Source organism: Uranotaenia lowii, unplaced genomic scaffold, assembly GCF_029784155.1.
Source record: "Uranotaenia lowii strain MFRU-FL unplaced genomic scaffold, ASM2978415v1 HiC_scaffold_24, whole genome shotgun sequence".
Lineage (NCBI taxonomy): Eukaryota > Metazoa > Arthropoda > Insecta > Diptera > Culicidae > Uranotaenia > Uranotaenia lowii.
The window spans coordinates 14,820-31,684 of record NW_026598135.1 but is presented as its reverse complement, the minus strand read 5'-3'; the positions used below and the strand labels follow the sequence as shown (position 1 = coordinate 31,684).

The window sequence follows — 16,865 nt, the reverse complement described above, 5'->3', positions numbered from 1 at the left end:
TCCATCGGAAGACGGCCATGCTGCTTGCAGACTGGGTGCTGAAATCGACACATGGAGAGATACCTACATAGATAGATAGGTATCAAACCAAGCAACGGAGGACAAACACGTCCGTCTACAGGAGCCTTCCTTTATTGGCGATGTAGAGCCATGTGTCATTTTTGCAACTTTTTTTAGCTTAAATTTATTTGGACATCTGCAGCAGCTCGCTTGCTTAGCTATAAATATTGATCACCCAGCATGGCGATCTTTTGCTCCAATGCAGGCCGTTTGAATGATGAAGCTTTCATGAATGGAAGTTTATAGCGATGTTTTATTTATGACGTGCCGCATATAATTAGCCAGGTCGCGAAAAATGTTGCAGTATATGGTTGACGATTATGCATCAGTGCAGTGGTGTGATGGGAAAATCTGTTTAGATGCTTCATTTCACAACTCGGAAAATTGAATGTGACATTTGATTCCATTTCAGAGAGTAGGTATCAAATGATCAAAGTTCCATGTATGTTTTTATTTAAAGTTTTCTATCACCTCGAGAAGGTTGACATTTATGTGAAAGGTTGAATTTGGGCATTGAATAATTGCTAAGCTTTTCTATTAGCAACTGACTTTATGTAATTTGACTAAAATAATTTTTAGGATAGCGGTATCTAGTGAAAATTTTCTATCCACTTTGAGTGCACATTTTTTCTGCAGATTTGTTGATTTATGGTTACTAACTTTGAACACATGTATTAACCATCTTGTGACCATGAGCTCAAATGAACGTTATTCGCGGTCGTAAAACAATTTTTACCACAGCAATTAAAAATGTCAAGTTTTTTTTTAATTTTATATACAGAAACATGGTGAAGAAATAATTGCTCGACGTGTAGTCCATGGTTAGATAATACTTGCACGCTCATTATTCAAATATAGATATTAATTGATCATAAAGACATCAACTGCTTTAGTACTAGAGTTTTTAACGCCTACGTTTGGCAGATTTGGGAAAATTCTCAAAACATCTTTTTTTTTGTTCTTTTATAGTCTTTTACATTGTTTGAAGTCTGTTTGCAAGAAGACTTAATACCTTCAAGGGTAAGTTGGGCAAGTAACCAATTAACATTCAAAATACCAACGTCTGTTTTGGTTACCGTAATCCGGGGTAAGATTGATCACGTTTTTCAATATTTTTCGATTTGGTAATTATTTTGTTAAGGGGAACCGGGCATGTTTCATATTTTTAAAACCAGTACTGGACTCCTATGAACGTAGAACATGGTTGCAGAAATTTATAAGACTACTTAAAATTTGATTTAAAAATCTATTTGGTCTCTGTACAGAATTTGACGCTTTGGGGTGACATTCATCAGTTTCTCTTTTGACAGTTTTGACGAATTTTCTTGATCATCAGGATACAAAACATCTTCATAATATTTCTAAATGCTAGTTTATCAATTTTAGCTTGCTTTTCAACAGGCATGTCAAACTCGTTTAAGTGTGCGGGCTGCATTAAAAATCTTTCATTTCCAAAAATAATATTATTTCCTCTCGTAGCAAAAAAAATCTTTTTAAAATTTTGTGGCAGGAAAGCCAGCGTACTTCTGTGAAGTAGGGAATTTTGTGATAATTTAAGACAGGGCTACGCCAGGCGGCGGCAACGCTATTCAAACCGTATGGAGCACATCTCTCAGATTTCCCTTTTTTTCCCCTCGTTTTGACAGATTTAAGCTTTTTTCATCAGATTTAAGCTTTCGTCTCCTATGCTCAAAAAAAGCTTAAATCTGAGGGAAAAAGCTTAAAAACGAGATTCACGACCACTTATTTAAAAGATGTTGATCACACGATACATAGACAAATCGTGTAACGTTGCTGCCATCTGGGCTATGCTGGTCGCATTGAACAAGGCCGCGGGCCGTATGCGGCCCGCAAACTCCCAGTTTGACATGCCTGCTTTTCAGCGATTTGTTTTTAAAACATTTATAATCGAAAACAGAACAATGATGCTTCATACATTTAGGGGCAAAAATTATAATAATTGCTAAATAGTTTTAGCTTAAAAATACAAAAGCAATTTTACCTTCACACATTCCCCTAGGCCCTCCCATTAATCCATTTTAATTTATTCTTTAAATTTAACCATTTGAGAGGGTTCCTATCCATTTGTCTAATACGGGCTTACTCTTGAAAAATGTCCTTATTTTTTAAATATCGAAAATTTTTCATTAAACTATAACTATACATATACAAAGAAAAAAAAGTTTTTCTTTCAAATTCATTAACCCATTTGCTTCTAAATGCTTTTTGGTATCATCAGGAGAGCTGTTTGTTTGCGAGCCTTGGAAAAAACAGATATTTTAAGATTTTGAAATTCCATTTTTACCAACAGAAAATAATTTCGAATACAAACAAAATTTTGCTTATTTGATACTCAATTAATAGGCTTTCAAACGTAGAAAACAGTTTTCAAAAATTCTAACTATAGACTGAGTTATTGGTGATATTGTGGAAAAATTCAATGTTGGTGAAAGTTACCCCGGTGATCAAAGTTACCCCGTTTTATGGTGCAGAAATAACCGTCGAGAAAAAAGGTGGGAATGCCAGATCTTGAGCCTAATATCTCAGAAACTACTGAACTGATTTTTACAAGGCGTTGTAAAACGGTTAAAAATGCACTACAATGGTTTATTTTGCAGCTCCCTTAAACTCCGAACGGAACCTTCGATGGGGTCTAGCTAGAAGGCTACTCTCAGTTTGCACGATTTTTTATAATTTATGTCCAACTAGCTGACCCGATGTACTCTGCTACACCTTGTAAAATTGATGCAAATTTTGAGAGTAATTTGAATTTAAAGTTTTCAAGTCATTATTTTAAAATTAAATTTCAACATCATTCAACCCATTGCGCATTGAAATGAAAGTTGTAATTTTCGAATTACAATACAGAAAAGATTAATTCTAATTTTCTCAAATGACTTTTTCTATTCTCAAACCCTGACCTAAAATTTGTTTTGCAATCATTATTTTGTGTCTGAAATCAATACACCGTATTTATTAATTTATATGTTACTAAATTCTGCAAAAAAAATTTACTTGTATAAAATTGCTCTCCCATTCCAAATTTATTTCAATTTGCTTGATCAGTTTCCAAATTATTAAAAAAAAAAACTTAAAGAGCTCCTTTGTTTTATAATCAAGAAAATATTTCTCGAACTCAAATTCTTTCTATGTAGAATTCACTCACATCATTTCTCGAGTTATTAGATAAAAGTATGGGTGCACCTCTCCCGGTTTTCTGTCTCCCCACTGAAAAGAATGGAGAAGTCTAAAATTCTCATTTCAATATACACTGAGGTTTTTTATTACGCGGGGGTTTCGTACCGCGTAAAAAATCCGCGTAAAAAAAACTGCGTTCATTCGAAAATCCGCGTAAAAAAACCGCGTTAATTCGAAAATCCGTGTAAAAATAACCTCGTTAATTCAAAATTTGTTTTTCGTCTCCATGGTCGAGGCGTCGCAAGTCAACGTCGCGAGAGGATAGTAACCATGGCATAGCATACTGATCAGTGGGAATATTTTGGCGCGAATTTCTCTACCAAGCATATTTTCAATGCAAGGGGTGGCGATATGAAGCCTTGATGTGATTTTTTTTCTACTTCATTCCTAGCTCATTTGTACAGCACATGGTTATGAATGACGCCTAGATGTGATCCAGATTGACATTTTGCCGATCGAATAAAACATTCACATTTTTTTGCCAAAAATCTGAAATTGAAAAATTCATTTTTAGAGATTTTCTTTTCTTTGAGGAGTTTGTCTTTAGCCTCTATGGCCAAGCAAACGTCGTCGCAAGTGGATAGTAACCAAAGCATACTGTTCATTGATCGCTGGAAAAATTTAACAATTAGGCGCCTGTTTCTCAACCAAGTACCTATATATTTCGTTTGCACGTGGGGCGATATGCAACCTAGATATGTTTTTTCTTGCTTAGTTGTACACAGCACGTGGAAATAAAGACGCCTAAATGTGATAGGATTGGTATTTTATCAATCGAATCAAAAGTAATTGAAAGATTTGCAAAAATACTTCCATATTTGTTGTCCATATAGCATTTGTTGTCTAAAAAATATGAATTTAGTTCTGATGCTAATGAAATAATGCGGACTTTGCGGACAATTGAAAAAAAAAATACTGAAAGTTAAGAATTTACATACAACTTTTAACCCATTTTGCCTACAAGGTTATTTTTGAATCATATTGATAACAGAAATATGAATAAGATGTTTTCTACAGAGGTAGATCGGAAACATTTTGTTGAACATGTAAAAATGTACATAACTGAAAAAGAAGATAAAACAATCCGATCCGACACATGAAATGATCAAGAGTCTTTTCTTCAAATTAGATAAGATATTACTGACAGGTTCATAAGTGAAAGGTATCAGTGAAATAAACTGATTTTTATTGACCAAAAGTGAGGGAATTCATTTTCCGAAAGAATTTTAATTCAAGGAACACTCTGTTCTCTGTTACAAAAAATTAAAAAAAAATATATTTTCTTCTCAAAATTGTTACTTCGGCCCAAATACACAACTGAAACGAATTTAGAAATGAAAATGGGAGCTTTTTATTTTAAATAATTCTGAAAAAAAACATCGTACTTTTTGCTTACATACCAATTCGAGTACGTACTTGACATGAAAAGTGTTTTTGTGTTACATGGCTGCATAAAAGAGACTTTCGATCCGCTTCTTTTTTGAAAAATGAGACTTTAGAACTGATATTCAACTGGAAGCAAAATTTTCATGAGAAATTTAATGAGAATTTTAAAGTGTTCAAAACAATATTCCCTCCTGTCAACTTACACGGTGGGGCAAGGGCAAACGTCGAACTTTTAAGAAATTCATCTTCAAAATGATTCAATATGTTGGAAAGACCAGAAGGGGTATTCCGAATGTTGAAACTAAAGCGGATATTTAAAATTCTTAAATGTCTTTGTAAAAGATGGTCATTTGCTTTGAACAGCATTCGTTAAAAGTGGAATAACAAACATAAATTTCTACTGCTGGAATTCTGCAGATATATCAATGAAACTTAATAAAACAAACAAACAAATATGCGTATTAAATCCATTTTAAGCCATTACTCTGACGCATCTGAAAATAAGCTTTGCATTCACACTTGCCCCAATAAACGAAACAAATGTTAACTTAGAAATTTGTTTTTGCCAATATTTTTGAATATTTGACTTTTAAAGAGAAAATAAAAAACGCGGAGAAATTATTAAGTGATGCAACTGTAATATCTTGCTTTAATAAATTTATTAAAAAAGAAATTTGCACTGTATAAAATCGATAATTTTCATGCCATGATAAGTGTTGTTTGTTGGGAAAACTACAAGCTCATATCCACGGGTTTGGCATATGGCGAAACATTTTTTAAACATAATTTTGGCGTTAAAAGGATAGATATTCAAACTGCTTTGAAGGGCGAGGATGGTGAAAAAAGCTGTTTGAAAATGTTTATTAAAAATCCTTTTCTTGGTTTTTTTTTCTTCAAATTTCGATAGCTTTTTTTTTAAACTCCAAAAAAATACATCATATAAAGCTAATCAGGGTCTGCAAGTGCTCATAATACAGAATTTTTGGAATATACTCAAAAAACTATCCCGATTCACGCTATTGATCGGTTTTCAAAATTCTATTTCCATAAAGTACAATTTGCAATAAATTCCGATATGCGAATCTTTTTCTTTTAATTAGAAATTTATGTAAACTTGAGCCAGGTAAATCAGCCTACCTTCTTCAAGCAGTGGGGGACAAAATTGGAAAGGAGGGGGGAACTCCCATGTAAGTTTTTAATAAAGAGCTTTTCAAAGAAGGGACCATATTGTAAAAGAGGGTTTTTTGCGTACGGATATTTGGCATAACTCAAAAATAGATGTGACAAATGTTTTTATGAAAGTTCGTAACTTCCCACTTTGGGAAAAAGGTGGAAAATCCATTAATATTGACATTATTTGAGTCATTATGAAGCTTTAAAAACAGAGCGCAAATTTCAGATCTTGAAAAACAAGTTTCGAGATCAAGCTTCAGTAAATATTATAAACCACCTTTGAATTGCAATTCGGTACTCCAGCTGCAGCTTTCATTTGAAAATTGTTGGTTCTAAACCATGATGAGGTTTGATTTAAAAAAAATGCTTTAAAAAATATAAATTTCAATATTTTTTTACAAATTACATTTATTTTTGCAAGGTGTAGCAATCAATGCACACCGGGTCAGCTAGTTTTTAAGATAAAAAATAAAATCAATAAGATAATTGGAATAATAGAATATAGTGAGGCGTATTTGACAGTGTGGAATTCAGATCGTCTCATGTCTCATGATCTCATGTCTCAAGTCTCAGGTCTCAAGTCTCATGTCTCATGTCTCGTGTCTCATGTCTCAGGTCTCAGGTCTCAGGCCTCAGGTCTCAAGTCTCGGGTCTCAGGTCTCATGTCTCGTGTCTCAGATCTCAGGTCTCATGTCTCATTTCTCATGTCTTAGTCTCAGGCCTCAAGTCTCAGGTCTCATGTCTCATGTCTCATGTCTCATGTCTCATGTCTCATGTCTCAGGTCTCAGGTCTCAGGTCTCAGGTCTCAGGTCTCAGGTCTCAGGTCTCAGGCCTCAGGTCTCAGGTCTCAGGTCTCATGTCTCGTGTCTCAGATCTCGAGTCTAGTATTTCAGGTCTCAAGTCTCAGGTATCAAGTCTCAGGTCTCATGTCTCGTGGCTCAGGTCTCATGTCTCATGTCTCAGGTCTCAGGTCTCAAGTCTCAGGTCTCATGTCTCATGTCCCGTGTCTCAGATCTCGAGTCTTATATTTCAGGTCTCAAGTCTTAGGTCTCATGTCTCAGGTCTCATGTCTCGTGTCTCATGTCTCAGGTCTCAGGTCTCAACTCTCAGGTCTCAGGTCTCATGCATCACGTTCTTAGCTCTTAGTCTCAGAGCTAAGATTATCCCAACTACAAAAAGATTCTAAGTGTTTTCCTTTGAAAAACTCTTAGAATATTTTCTCTCAAAAACCGCGTTTATTCGCGAAATCCGTGTAAAAAAAGCCGTGTTAATTCGAAAATCCGCGTAAAAAAACCGCGCTAGGTAAAAAAAACCTCAGTGTACTTTCCTATGAAACATTTGACCCCATTTGCTTAAAATGTAACCGGGTTTTGCAAAAAAAAAAAAAAATGAGAGCCCTCCTCTTCCCTTTTCATCCTCCCACTGGAATGAGCGAGTGTGGGAAATAAAAACTGTTCCGTAGTACGTTGTATGCGAACGAACTCGACTGTAAATACATTTATTATTAAATGGTGATAATGTAAACAATCTTTTATGAACTTACAAATAAGTTTCGCCGTTTACCCTAAGCTCTAGCTCTGGCAACCCTAAACCATCGGATATCACCGGCTATTTGAAGCTAATGGACGAAAATCATATTTATCATCGGGTACAAACAAGTATTCTTGCGTACTTACGCTTTTTCTTTCCTACCGCTCTAATTGAGCTCAACCCGGTACACCTAACCGGAACAATCGAACGGTCACTCAAACTATCAAAGGAAATACAATATTTTAGTGGCAAATTGCGCAGTAAGGAATTTCTATCACCTAACCTCTTCCGACTCACAAATCTGCGAGCACTCAAATCACGCGCAACTAGCAAAATAGATTCCACCTACTATAACAAAATACATTAAAGAATGATCAAATAACTAATGATCAAATACATACTGTTTTCGCTAAAAACAATTCACTTCAAACTAACTAACTGCCAGGTCAAGAAAAAATGTGTCGCAGTTTCGATCAATTTTCTAACAATGACAATTCTTTTTCGGCGCCAACGCGTTGACGTTTGTCCGATCCCGTACCAAGGTTGCCAGTTCTACTAACACCCCAACCCGTAACGTCGTAGTCAATCGACTTTACTCTCCTCCTGCACGTCCAACAGAGCAACCTTTACCGCTGGCCTTTGAAGAGTAGATCCGTCGCAAGTCTCCACGTCGACCTTGTGAACTTGTCCGTCTCGTCCTGGATAAGTCCTCACCACTTTACCTCGGAGCCATCCGTTGCGCACGGACTCGTCTACGATGACCACTAGATCGCCGACCTTCAGCGGCCGCGTTTCCGTGAACAATTTCGTCCTGCAGGCTATAGTAGGTAGGTAAGCTTGCACCCAGCGCTTCCAAAACTGGTTTGTTAAGTGTTGAATAACCTTCCAGTTTGGTCGAAAAGGTGTAACATCGTCGATTGGTACCCTTGGTGGTTTACTGTCCTCGCCGGAACTTAGCCAAAGGAAATTATTTGGAGTCAGCACTTCTTCCTTGGGATCCTCCAGCGGCACGAACGTCAGCGGGTGGGCGTTGGCTATCAATTCTGCTTCCGAGAGCAATGTTCGCAGTCCTTCATCGTCTAGCCTTCGATGGTGCAAGATAGTCTTAATCGCCTTCTCCGAACTGGCTCTCATCCGGGGAATGTAGTAACGTAGCTTGTACTCGATCAGTACCGTCTCGATATTGGCATGGCCGTACCTTTGGTAAAATCGCAGGATCAAAGGAGTGGTGACATTATGATCTTTTGGTACTATCACAGGATTTCGCACGTCTAACGAATAATGAGCCGCTTGAGGGTCGATTCCGCTCGCCATCCGGAGAACACCGGACTCATCGATCACCGGTGATAGCTTCGCTAGGACACTTCCCTTGCCGATACGCTTCCACTGCTTCGATGAGAGCTCAGAACTGCTTCTAAGCGCTTGAATTTCTCCTGCAAACAACTGTCGCTGCACAGCCCGCCAAATGGCTGTTTCCGCCGACACATAATCATCACGATTCAGACCACCACAGGACTTACTAGATTCCACAGGATCCCGTTTGAAGCGCTTAAAGCGGTGCGCAAAATGATACAGGTTAGCAATTCGGTTGAGTAGACCACCACACCGCGAGCAATTTTCCATGTTGACTACAAAATTATCTCCAGTAGTCACCCCAACCCGTTTCAGAACGTGTTTGGAGTGCGACTGCCAACTAGGTATCTCCAAACCAGCTGATCGGTTGACCAGACTCACTTCCAAAGTCAGTTTCGTTGCCTCTTCAATGGCACAGCTCGCAAGGAAATCGTCAACATATGTGTTGTCAACAATTGCTTCAGCAGCTTCCGGATAACGATCTTTATGTTCCTGGGCATTTCCATTCTTAGCTAACTGTGCTGAACACGGGGAGCACGCTGCCCCGAACGTTGCGACGTCCATGTTCACATCGAGCGCAGCTTCTGAATTCTCCTGATACAAATATCGTTGTGCGTTTCTATCTGCCGGACGAATAATCAACTGGAACATCTGCCTTATGTCCCCAGCGATGGCATACTGTTTCTGTCGGAATTGGCAGATGACAGATAGAAGCGGCTTCACCAAATCCGCACCTTTCAAAAGCTGGGAGCTCAGAAAGATTCCTCCATACGTAGCCGCAGCATCCCAGAATACACGCACTTTTGTTAACTTTCTCGGATGTCGCACTGCGCTGATTGGCAGCTGCCAAATCTTTCCGTCGTCACTGTTGCGGAGCTCGTCTGACGTTGCTTTGTGAACGTACCCCTTGTGTAGATAATCGTTGATTTGTTTGTCAATATTAGTTTTCAGTTCGGGATCTTTCAGCAAGCGCCTTTCAAAACAACTGTGTCGACGTACTGCCTTGGTAAAGTTCGGAAAAACCGGCTCATCGCTTTTCCAAAGCAATCCAGTTCGGAACTTTCCGGATGGTATACAAACTGTCGTCTTTTCGAGCAATCTTCTGGCCCGTCGATCTTCATCGGATTCGGGTGGATTCAATCCGGATATCGCCAGGTTTTCGAATTCAAGATACTGCTGGACCGGTTCATGGAGCTCGCGGCTATTGGAGCTCTCGCAGACATGAACGAAAGCACTACCTATCGTCTCAGGTGCTCGTCTTCCACCGAATATTGCCCATCCGAGGCGAAATTTAGCAGCAATAGGTTCTCCTCCGGATCTTTCCCTCTTCTTCAAAGCTAAGTTGAGCTGGGCATTATCGACACCGATAAGAATTCGTGGCACGGCCGTCCGGTAGCTGCTGATGGGAAGTCCACTCAGATGGGGGAATTGCTTCGAGAGACTTTCATAATCCAGGCTCTGCTTCGGTAATTCCAAGCTCTCAACGGTTCTTACGTTCGCCAGCTGATGGATGCGATTGTTCGATGCACCTGAGATACCTATCTCGACCTTACGAGAGTTACTCTCACTTCTCGTGACGTTACTAGTCCACTGCAAGCAAAGCGGAATTCTTTCGCCCACCAAGCCCAGTTCGTCGATAAGTTCGTCTTCGACCAGCGTCAGGTCGGATCCGTCGTCCAGAAAAGCAAATGTGGACACCGACTTCCCGTTCGCGTGAAGAGTCACCGGAAGTATTTTGAAGAATGTGGTGCCTTGCTGGTGTTGATGATGGGCAGTTACCGATACAGAAGATTCCGATCCTTGACTCTTGAGAGTCGAACAACTTCCTGGATGTAGCAGTTTATGGTGGGGCTCAGGGCATCCATTGATCCCGCAAGGCTGCTTGTTTCGGCAAGGCCACCTTCCATGCGGCGCCAGACAACGCCTACACATTCCCGTTTCACTGATGAACCTCAGCTTCTCTTCGAGCGGCAACGTTTCGAACTGCTTACAAGTTCGGACTCTGTGCGTTGTACTTTTGCACATCAGGCACGGCTTTAGCTCCGGATTAACTTTCGAAGGCGGTGGTCCAGGCGCTGAGGACACGGAGGCGGAATGTGCGTTCAAATAAACTGGCTTCTCCTTTCTCACAACACCTTTTGTGGCTTTTTCATTCAGACCAACATCCGACGTCAATTTCACCTTGCATGCCGCTGTTCGATAAACCGACACAAACGCACAGAAATCACCAAGCGATGGTTCCGGAAGAGCTGCTAACTTCATACCCCATTGTAGCTGCAAGTCGGGTGGAAGCTTAGCAACAAGCTCTGCCAGCAAGAGTGGATTGTCCAAATGGGTGTTCAGTTTCGCTGACTGCATGTACGTCACCATGTTGCGTACCTCTCTGCCGAACGTCACAAGCGTCTCCAATTTCGTCACAGACGGCTGAGCGGTTTTCCGGATCTTGGATAGCAGACAGTATACAATTTGGTCTGGCCTTCCACACTCGGCTCGTAGGATGTCGATAATTTCCGGGATTGCATCCGGCAGCGTTAGAATATTCTGAACCTTTTCGCGAGCGCTACCAACAAGACTCTTCTGTAGCCTAGCGAGGTTCTCGTCGGGTTGTATGCCACACATGGCCGTTGTCGATTCAAATGCATTCAAGAACATGGGCCACTCGAGTGGGTCCCCGGAAAACTGGGGGAGGTCTCTAGAGACAACTTGACGCGCCGCCAGTTGCTGTGGCGTAATCATGCGACCTGTAGCATGAGGAAATCCTTTACCCAAATCTGCTGACACTGTTGGTGGAACTGTAGGCGGGTGCTGCTCGGATGCTTGCCAAGCACACGGCTGTACATTCAAACCAAAGTTCGGATGCCTGACTGGGTTGTTGATAAAGACTCCTCCCTGAGGGTGCGCAAACTGATAATCAGCACCAGATGACGGCATGTCAGGAATATTTGGAAAATACATCGTCCCGTAGGGGTTATTCATCACTGGAAATCCAGGGAACTGCGACGAGCTCGGCGGTGGCAATGTTAGCGGATTCACTGGTACAGGTGGAACTGGATTCTGAGCCACTGGCGGAAAACGTGGATTCGAATCAAGATAATTGCTCCTTGGGCCCGGTGCTATAGCTGGGGGAGGATTTCTTACTGGAATCTCTACTTGTTTTGGCGCAGTGCTTGGTTGAATCTGTTGACCTGATTGAATTATTGCTTGCATTCTTTGCCGCTCCTCTCGCTGTTGGATGGCGGGATGTGGGTTCGCACTTGGAGCCACTGTCTCGGGTTTCTGCTGGACTGGGGTAGAAGTATGCACGAATCCGCATTGTTGTTCCACCCAACCGGCGATACTTCGATGACTTTTTCCTCCTACGCTACGATCACATCCTTCATTGAGCTCTTCCAAAGCTATTTCTGCTTCTAGCTGCTGCTTTCTAGCAAGAAACTCGCGATCCCGTTCCGCTTTTTGATCCTCCAAATCCTTTTGCTCTTTCAGGTGCCTTAAACGAAGATGAGCAATAGCATTGACTGAGACGACTGATCCGGCATTCGAATTAGACGAGGATTGAAGTCTTCCGAAATTTGGATCGTCCTGTCTCCCTCTTATTGGACCGGTGGTATTATCATGACGTTCAGCGGCGCGAGCTGAAGCAAACGTTGTGTGTGCTTCGGGCGAGTTTATGTTGCCGGTTTGAGTCGAATTAACTGCGTTGTGACTAGCTACGCATCTGCAGCAGAGCCAGCTTCGATCGGCTATGGTAGCCGTAACACCGGCGCATCCATAATGTTGCCATTGCGAACACTCGTCACAAGCGACCATGCTCTGCGCTGAATCCGGGCGGCGACATGTCACGCAGTTGAACAGCTCTCCGGTAGGGCCTTCCATCATCGGTTCCAGGTTTAGGTTGCTCGTTGCAGCTTTATTTTCGAGATTTGTGGGAAATAAAAACTGTTCCGTAGTACGTTGTATGCGAACGAACTCGACTGTAAATACATTTATTATTAAATGGTGATAATGTAAACAATCTTTTATGAACTTACAAATAAGTTTCGCCGTTTACCCTAAGCTCTAGCTCTGGCAACCCTAAACCATCGGATATCACCGGCTATTTGAAGCTAATGGACGAAAATCATATTTATCATCGGGTACAAACAAGTATTCTTGCGTACTTACGCTTTTTCTTTCCTACCGCTCTAATTGAGCTCAACCCGGTACACCTAACCGGAACAATCGAACGGTCACTCAAACTATCAAAGGAAATACAATATTTTAGTGGCAAATTGCGCAGTAAGGAATTTCTATCACCTAACCTCTTCCGACTCACAAATCTGCGAGCACTCAAATCACGCGCAACTAGCAAAATAGATTCCACCTACTATAACAAAATACATTAAAGAATGATCAAATAACTAATGATCAAATACATACTGTTTTCGCTAAAAACAATTCACTTCAAACTAACTAACTGCCAGGTCAAGAAAAAATGTGTCGCAGTTTCGATCAATTTTCTAACAATGACAATTCTTTTTCGGCGCCAACGCGTTGACGTTTGTCCGATCCCGTACCAAGGTTGCCAGTTCTACTAACAGCGAGGGTTCCTAAATGAGCATAGAAATACATATGTTTCCATCCCAAATACCCCCCTCTACTTAACACATTGAGGACCAAATACGAGATATCTCGATTTTTCGCTTGAAGCAAGTGCGCTTCACTGAGAAGCATAAGTGATACATTTTATGGAGAAACTTTATTCTGCACTATTGTGTACAGCACTTTCGATAACTCAAAGTTGCAAAATTAGTAGATTTAGCATAGTAGATAGCAACATTTGGTCCAGTCGTTTCTGAGATATTGAATGCCAAATTTGGTGTTTTCGGCCTAAGATTTCTTAGCGGTCCTTAATGTGTTGAGTTGGTTTCTTTCGTATGACTAATTCTATAGATATGCACAAAAATGTATGGGGCACCCGTCTCCTCTTTCTATCTTACTCAATGGAAGAATGAGAGGGGTCTCAAAGAACCATATAGGATCTTTTTCCGTATCCAAATATCCTTCCATGCCAAATTTAGTTCTATTTGCTAGATTATTCCTCTAGTTATGCAAAAAATGGTATGGGAGCCCCCTTTCCCCTTTCTATTTCCCCAATGAAACGTGGGAAGGGCTTCAAATCATCTTGTGAAAATGACGTTCACCCAAATACCCTCGCAATCCAAATTTGATTTCCCTCGCTTGATCAGTTTTCGAAAATAGCAAATATTGTATGGGCTCCCTCCCTTCTTCCTATCCTTCCAATTCAAGTAGGAAGGGGTCTCAAACAATCATAGAATCTTTTCCCATATCCAAATAGCCCTTCATTCCAAATTGGTTCCATGTGCTCGAATAGTTATCGAATTAAAGGGTGATACGGTAAAAATTTGGTCAATATCAACTTGACGTATTTCTTTCAATTTTGCATTTAAAAAGCTGAACATCCCTCATTTTGAAGGTGTGTGTGTGTAGAATGTTGCTCCTATTTTGATTTTGGAATTCACCCTTTAGTTGTCAAAAGAAGAAGCGCAGCGTATCAAAATTTTGCTCGCGCATCGCGAAAATCCGAGCTACTCGCACGCAAAGCTGGCAAAATCGCTAAAAGTTGCCAAATCAACCGTTACAAATGAAATTAAAGTGTTTTGGGAACGTTTGTCGACAGCCAGGAAGTCTGGATCAAGGGGAAATCGAAAACCGGAAGCCGCTGAGACCACAAAGAGAGTTGCCGGTAGTTTCAAGCGAAACCCTAACCTCTCTCTCCGAGATGCCTCAAATAAGCTGGGTGTATCGTCTACAACCGCGCATCTAGCCAAAAAATGAACCGGACTATCGACTTACAAGAAGGTAGTGACTCCAAATCGCGATGATAAACAAAATACGACGGCCAAAGCGCGATCCCGGAAGCTGTACACGACGATGCTGACGAAGTTCTGCGTGGTAATGGACGACGAAACCTACGTCAAAACCGACTACAATCAGCTTCCGGGACAGGAGTTTTACACGGCAAAAGGAAGGGGAAAGGTAGCAGAAATTTTCAAGCACATGAAACTGTCAAAGTTCGCGAAGAAACATATGGTTTGGCAAGCCATCTGTACCTGTGGCTTGAAAAGCAGCATTTTCATAGCTTCCGGGATTGTCAACCATGAAATTTACGTAAAAGAGTGTTTCCTGCCTTTCCTGAAGAAACACGGTTGTTCCGTACTGTTTTGGCCGGATTTGGCATCTTGCCATTACGGTAAAAAGGTCATAGAGTGGTACGCCGCCAACAACGTGCAGGTGGTTCCCAAGGACAAGAACCCTGCCAACACGCCAGAGCTCCGCCCAATTGAGAAATACTGGGCTATTGTCAAGCGGAACCTAAAGAAGACCAAAAAACTGCTATAAGGACGAGCAGCAGTTCAAGGAAAACTGGCTTTCTGGCTGTACAAAATCTGATGGCAGGGGTTAAGCGTAAGGCCCGGCAATTCGGATTTGGAAAAGCGGAAGCCTAACTGAATATTTTTCCTGAATTTCATACTAATTAAACTTGAAAAAGAAATTTAATTTGATTTTTTAAATAAACGATTTCACCGATTTCAAATTTTGACCGTATCACCTTTTGTCTCCAAAAATTCAGAATTTTATTTAAATTCTTTAATTCAAATACATCAACTATTTGGTACACATTTGTTATAAGTCAATATATAAATTGAACTGTATCTACAAGAGATGTGATGGTTTAAAATAAATCACGTTTAAATTTGAAATGGCTTCACGGTTCAACCAGTTTGAAACCAATTTTTCACCGAACGCAATTAACTACGTGACAGGACCCGAGAAAGCTCGTGAATTTCTAGATTGGCGCTAGGAAAGTTTGAAAAAAATTAAACCCTAAGAACAATGTCGGGCACCTACAAAGCCCATTACGAATTCCTAGCATTTCCTATACTTTTTACCGGCACACGCGAGAACAAATTCGCAAAACTCCGCGCGAGTTTCGCATTGAGCAATCTCCATACCATACCTTCATAAAACCAGCAATCGACGCTAATCAGCAACGGATCCAATAAAGCCTTACTGGAGCAAAGTCGTTTCAGCAATTTGACGAATCTCGTTCCGTTCGCCGAGAATGAACAGCGTACCCCTTTTTCGGGCAGCACTTCTAAGATTCTAATCGTGATTAATTTAACGCAATCACGCTGGAATTACCTACATACATTTCAATAGCCCAAAATTGATCGTTGCTCGGAGCCATTAATAGGTATGGGCAGGTCATTGCGAGTCAAGCCTTATATGATTGCCGCGGTATTTGTGTCCCTAACTGGGGCAGCTGTGAGCTGATCTTGCGGTGTGAATTGAGGGTAGCAATTCTGTCAACTTGAGGTATGTTGGTCGATACGTTAAAAAATTAGTTGACATAATGCTGAATGTCATAAACGTTAGACAAGTTGAAATGAAAGATTCAATTTAATTTTTCATCAAAATTGTCAAACATGAGATGTCATTTTTCTCAATTCATGAAGATAGACATCAAAGATTAATGATTTCATGCTTCCAGCTTCATGCTCTCGTTGGAAAATCTTGTTTGACTTCGCTGAACATCTGAAAACTGGTGCGTGGGCCAGGCTGGACATCAATTATCAGAATTTTGAAGAGCTTGTATCTACGAATCTAAGAATAAAAGTAAAATTAACACTAACTGAAATCAAATTGTTATTCCTGATTTATTTTTAATTTTTGGGTAACAAATCTGAGAAACTTAGCAAAAAAATGTCCAAAAAAAACTAATTTTTTTTGTAATGTTTTTTTTTTTTGAAAAGCAGAAATTTCAACAGGCTTGGAGCTTGTTGCAAATTGATTTATAAATATTATTTATAAACAGTTTGTTTTTGAATTTTCAAACCTCAAACTTCCCAACTGGTGGGTTCGAGTCATGAACCGGATATGAGATTAAGAAGCATCAGTTGTCAATCTAGAAACAAGATTTGAATTTCCATATAAACTTTGAGTGAAATCTGATACAGATTTTTAGGTATAGAAATTGAATACGGAATCAAAAATAAAATTCCAAAAACATTATCAGAACTCACACTCAGATTTGGAAATTAGATATCTTAATCAGAGTAAAGACTGCTTAGTCAGAATCAAAGTACAGAATCATAGTTGTTAT

The 16,865-nt window shown here is 40.2% G+C and overlaps 2 protein-coding genes across 2 annotated transcripts in view; both read right to left on the bottom strand.

The window, feature by feature from the left end:
- Positions 1–16,865, bottom strand: part of LOC129759672 (GTPase-activating protein skywalker-like) — a 150,365-nt gene that overhangs the window by 132,461 nt on the left and 1,039 nt on the right. The gene's annotated exons all lie outside the window — the stretch shown is intronic.
- LOC129759671 (uncharacterized) lies at positions 7,257–13,260 on the bottom strand. Its single transcript, XM_055757180.1, has 6 exons — positions 13,000–13,260; positions 12,863–12,936; positions 12,730–12,804; positions 7,495–12,672; positions 7,362–7,436; positions 7,257–7,304 (listed from the first exon to the last, which is right to left on the bottom strand). Exon 4 carries the CDS (start codon positions 12,575–12,577, stop codon positions 7,931–7,933), a length of 4,647 nt encoding a protein of 1,548 aa, XP_055613155.1. The 5' UTR covers positions 12,578–12,672; positions 12,730–12,804; positions 12,863–12,936; positions 13,000–13,260; the 3' UTR covers positions 7,257–7,304; positions 7,362–7,436; positions 7,495–7,930.

Coding starts and splice junctions, on each gene's coding strand:
- LOC129759671 (XM_055757180.1), bottom strand. CDS start 12,577: ATGATGGAAGGCCCTACCGGAGAGCTGTTCAACTGCGTGACATGTCGC.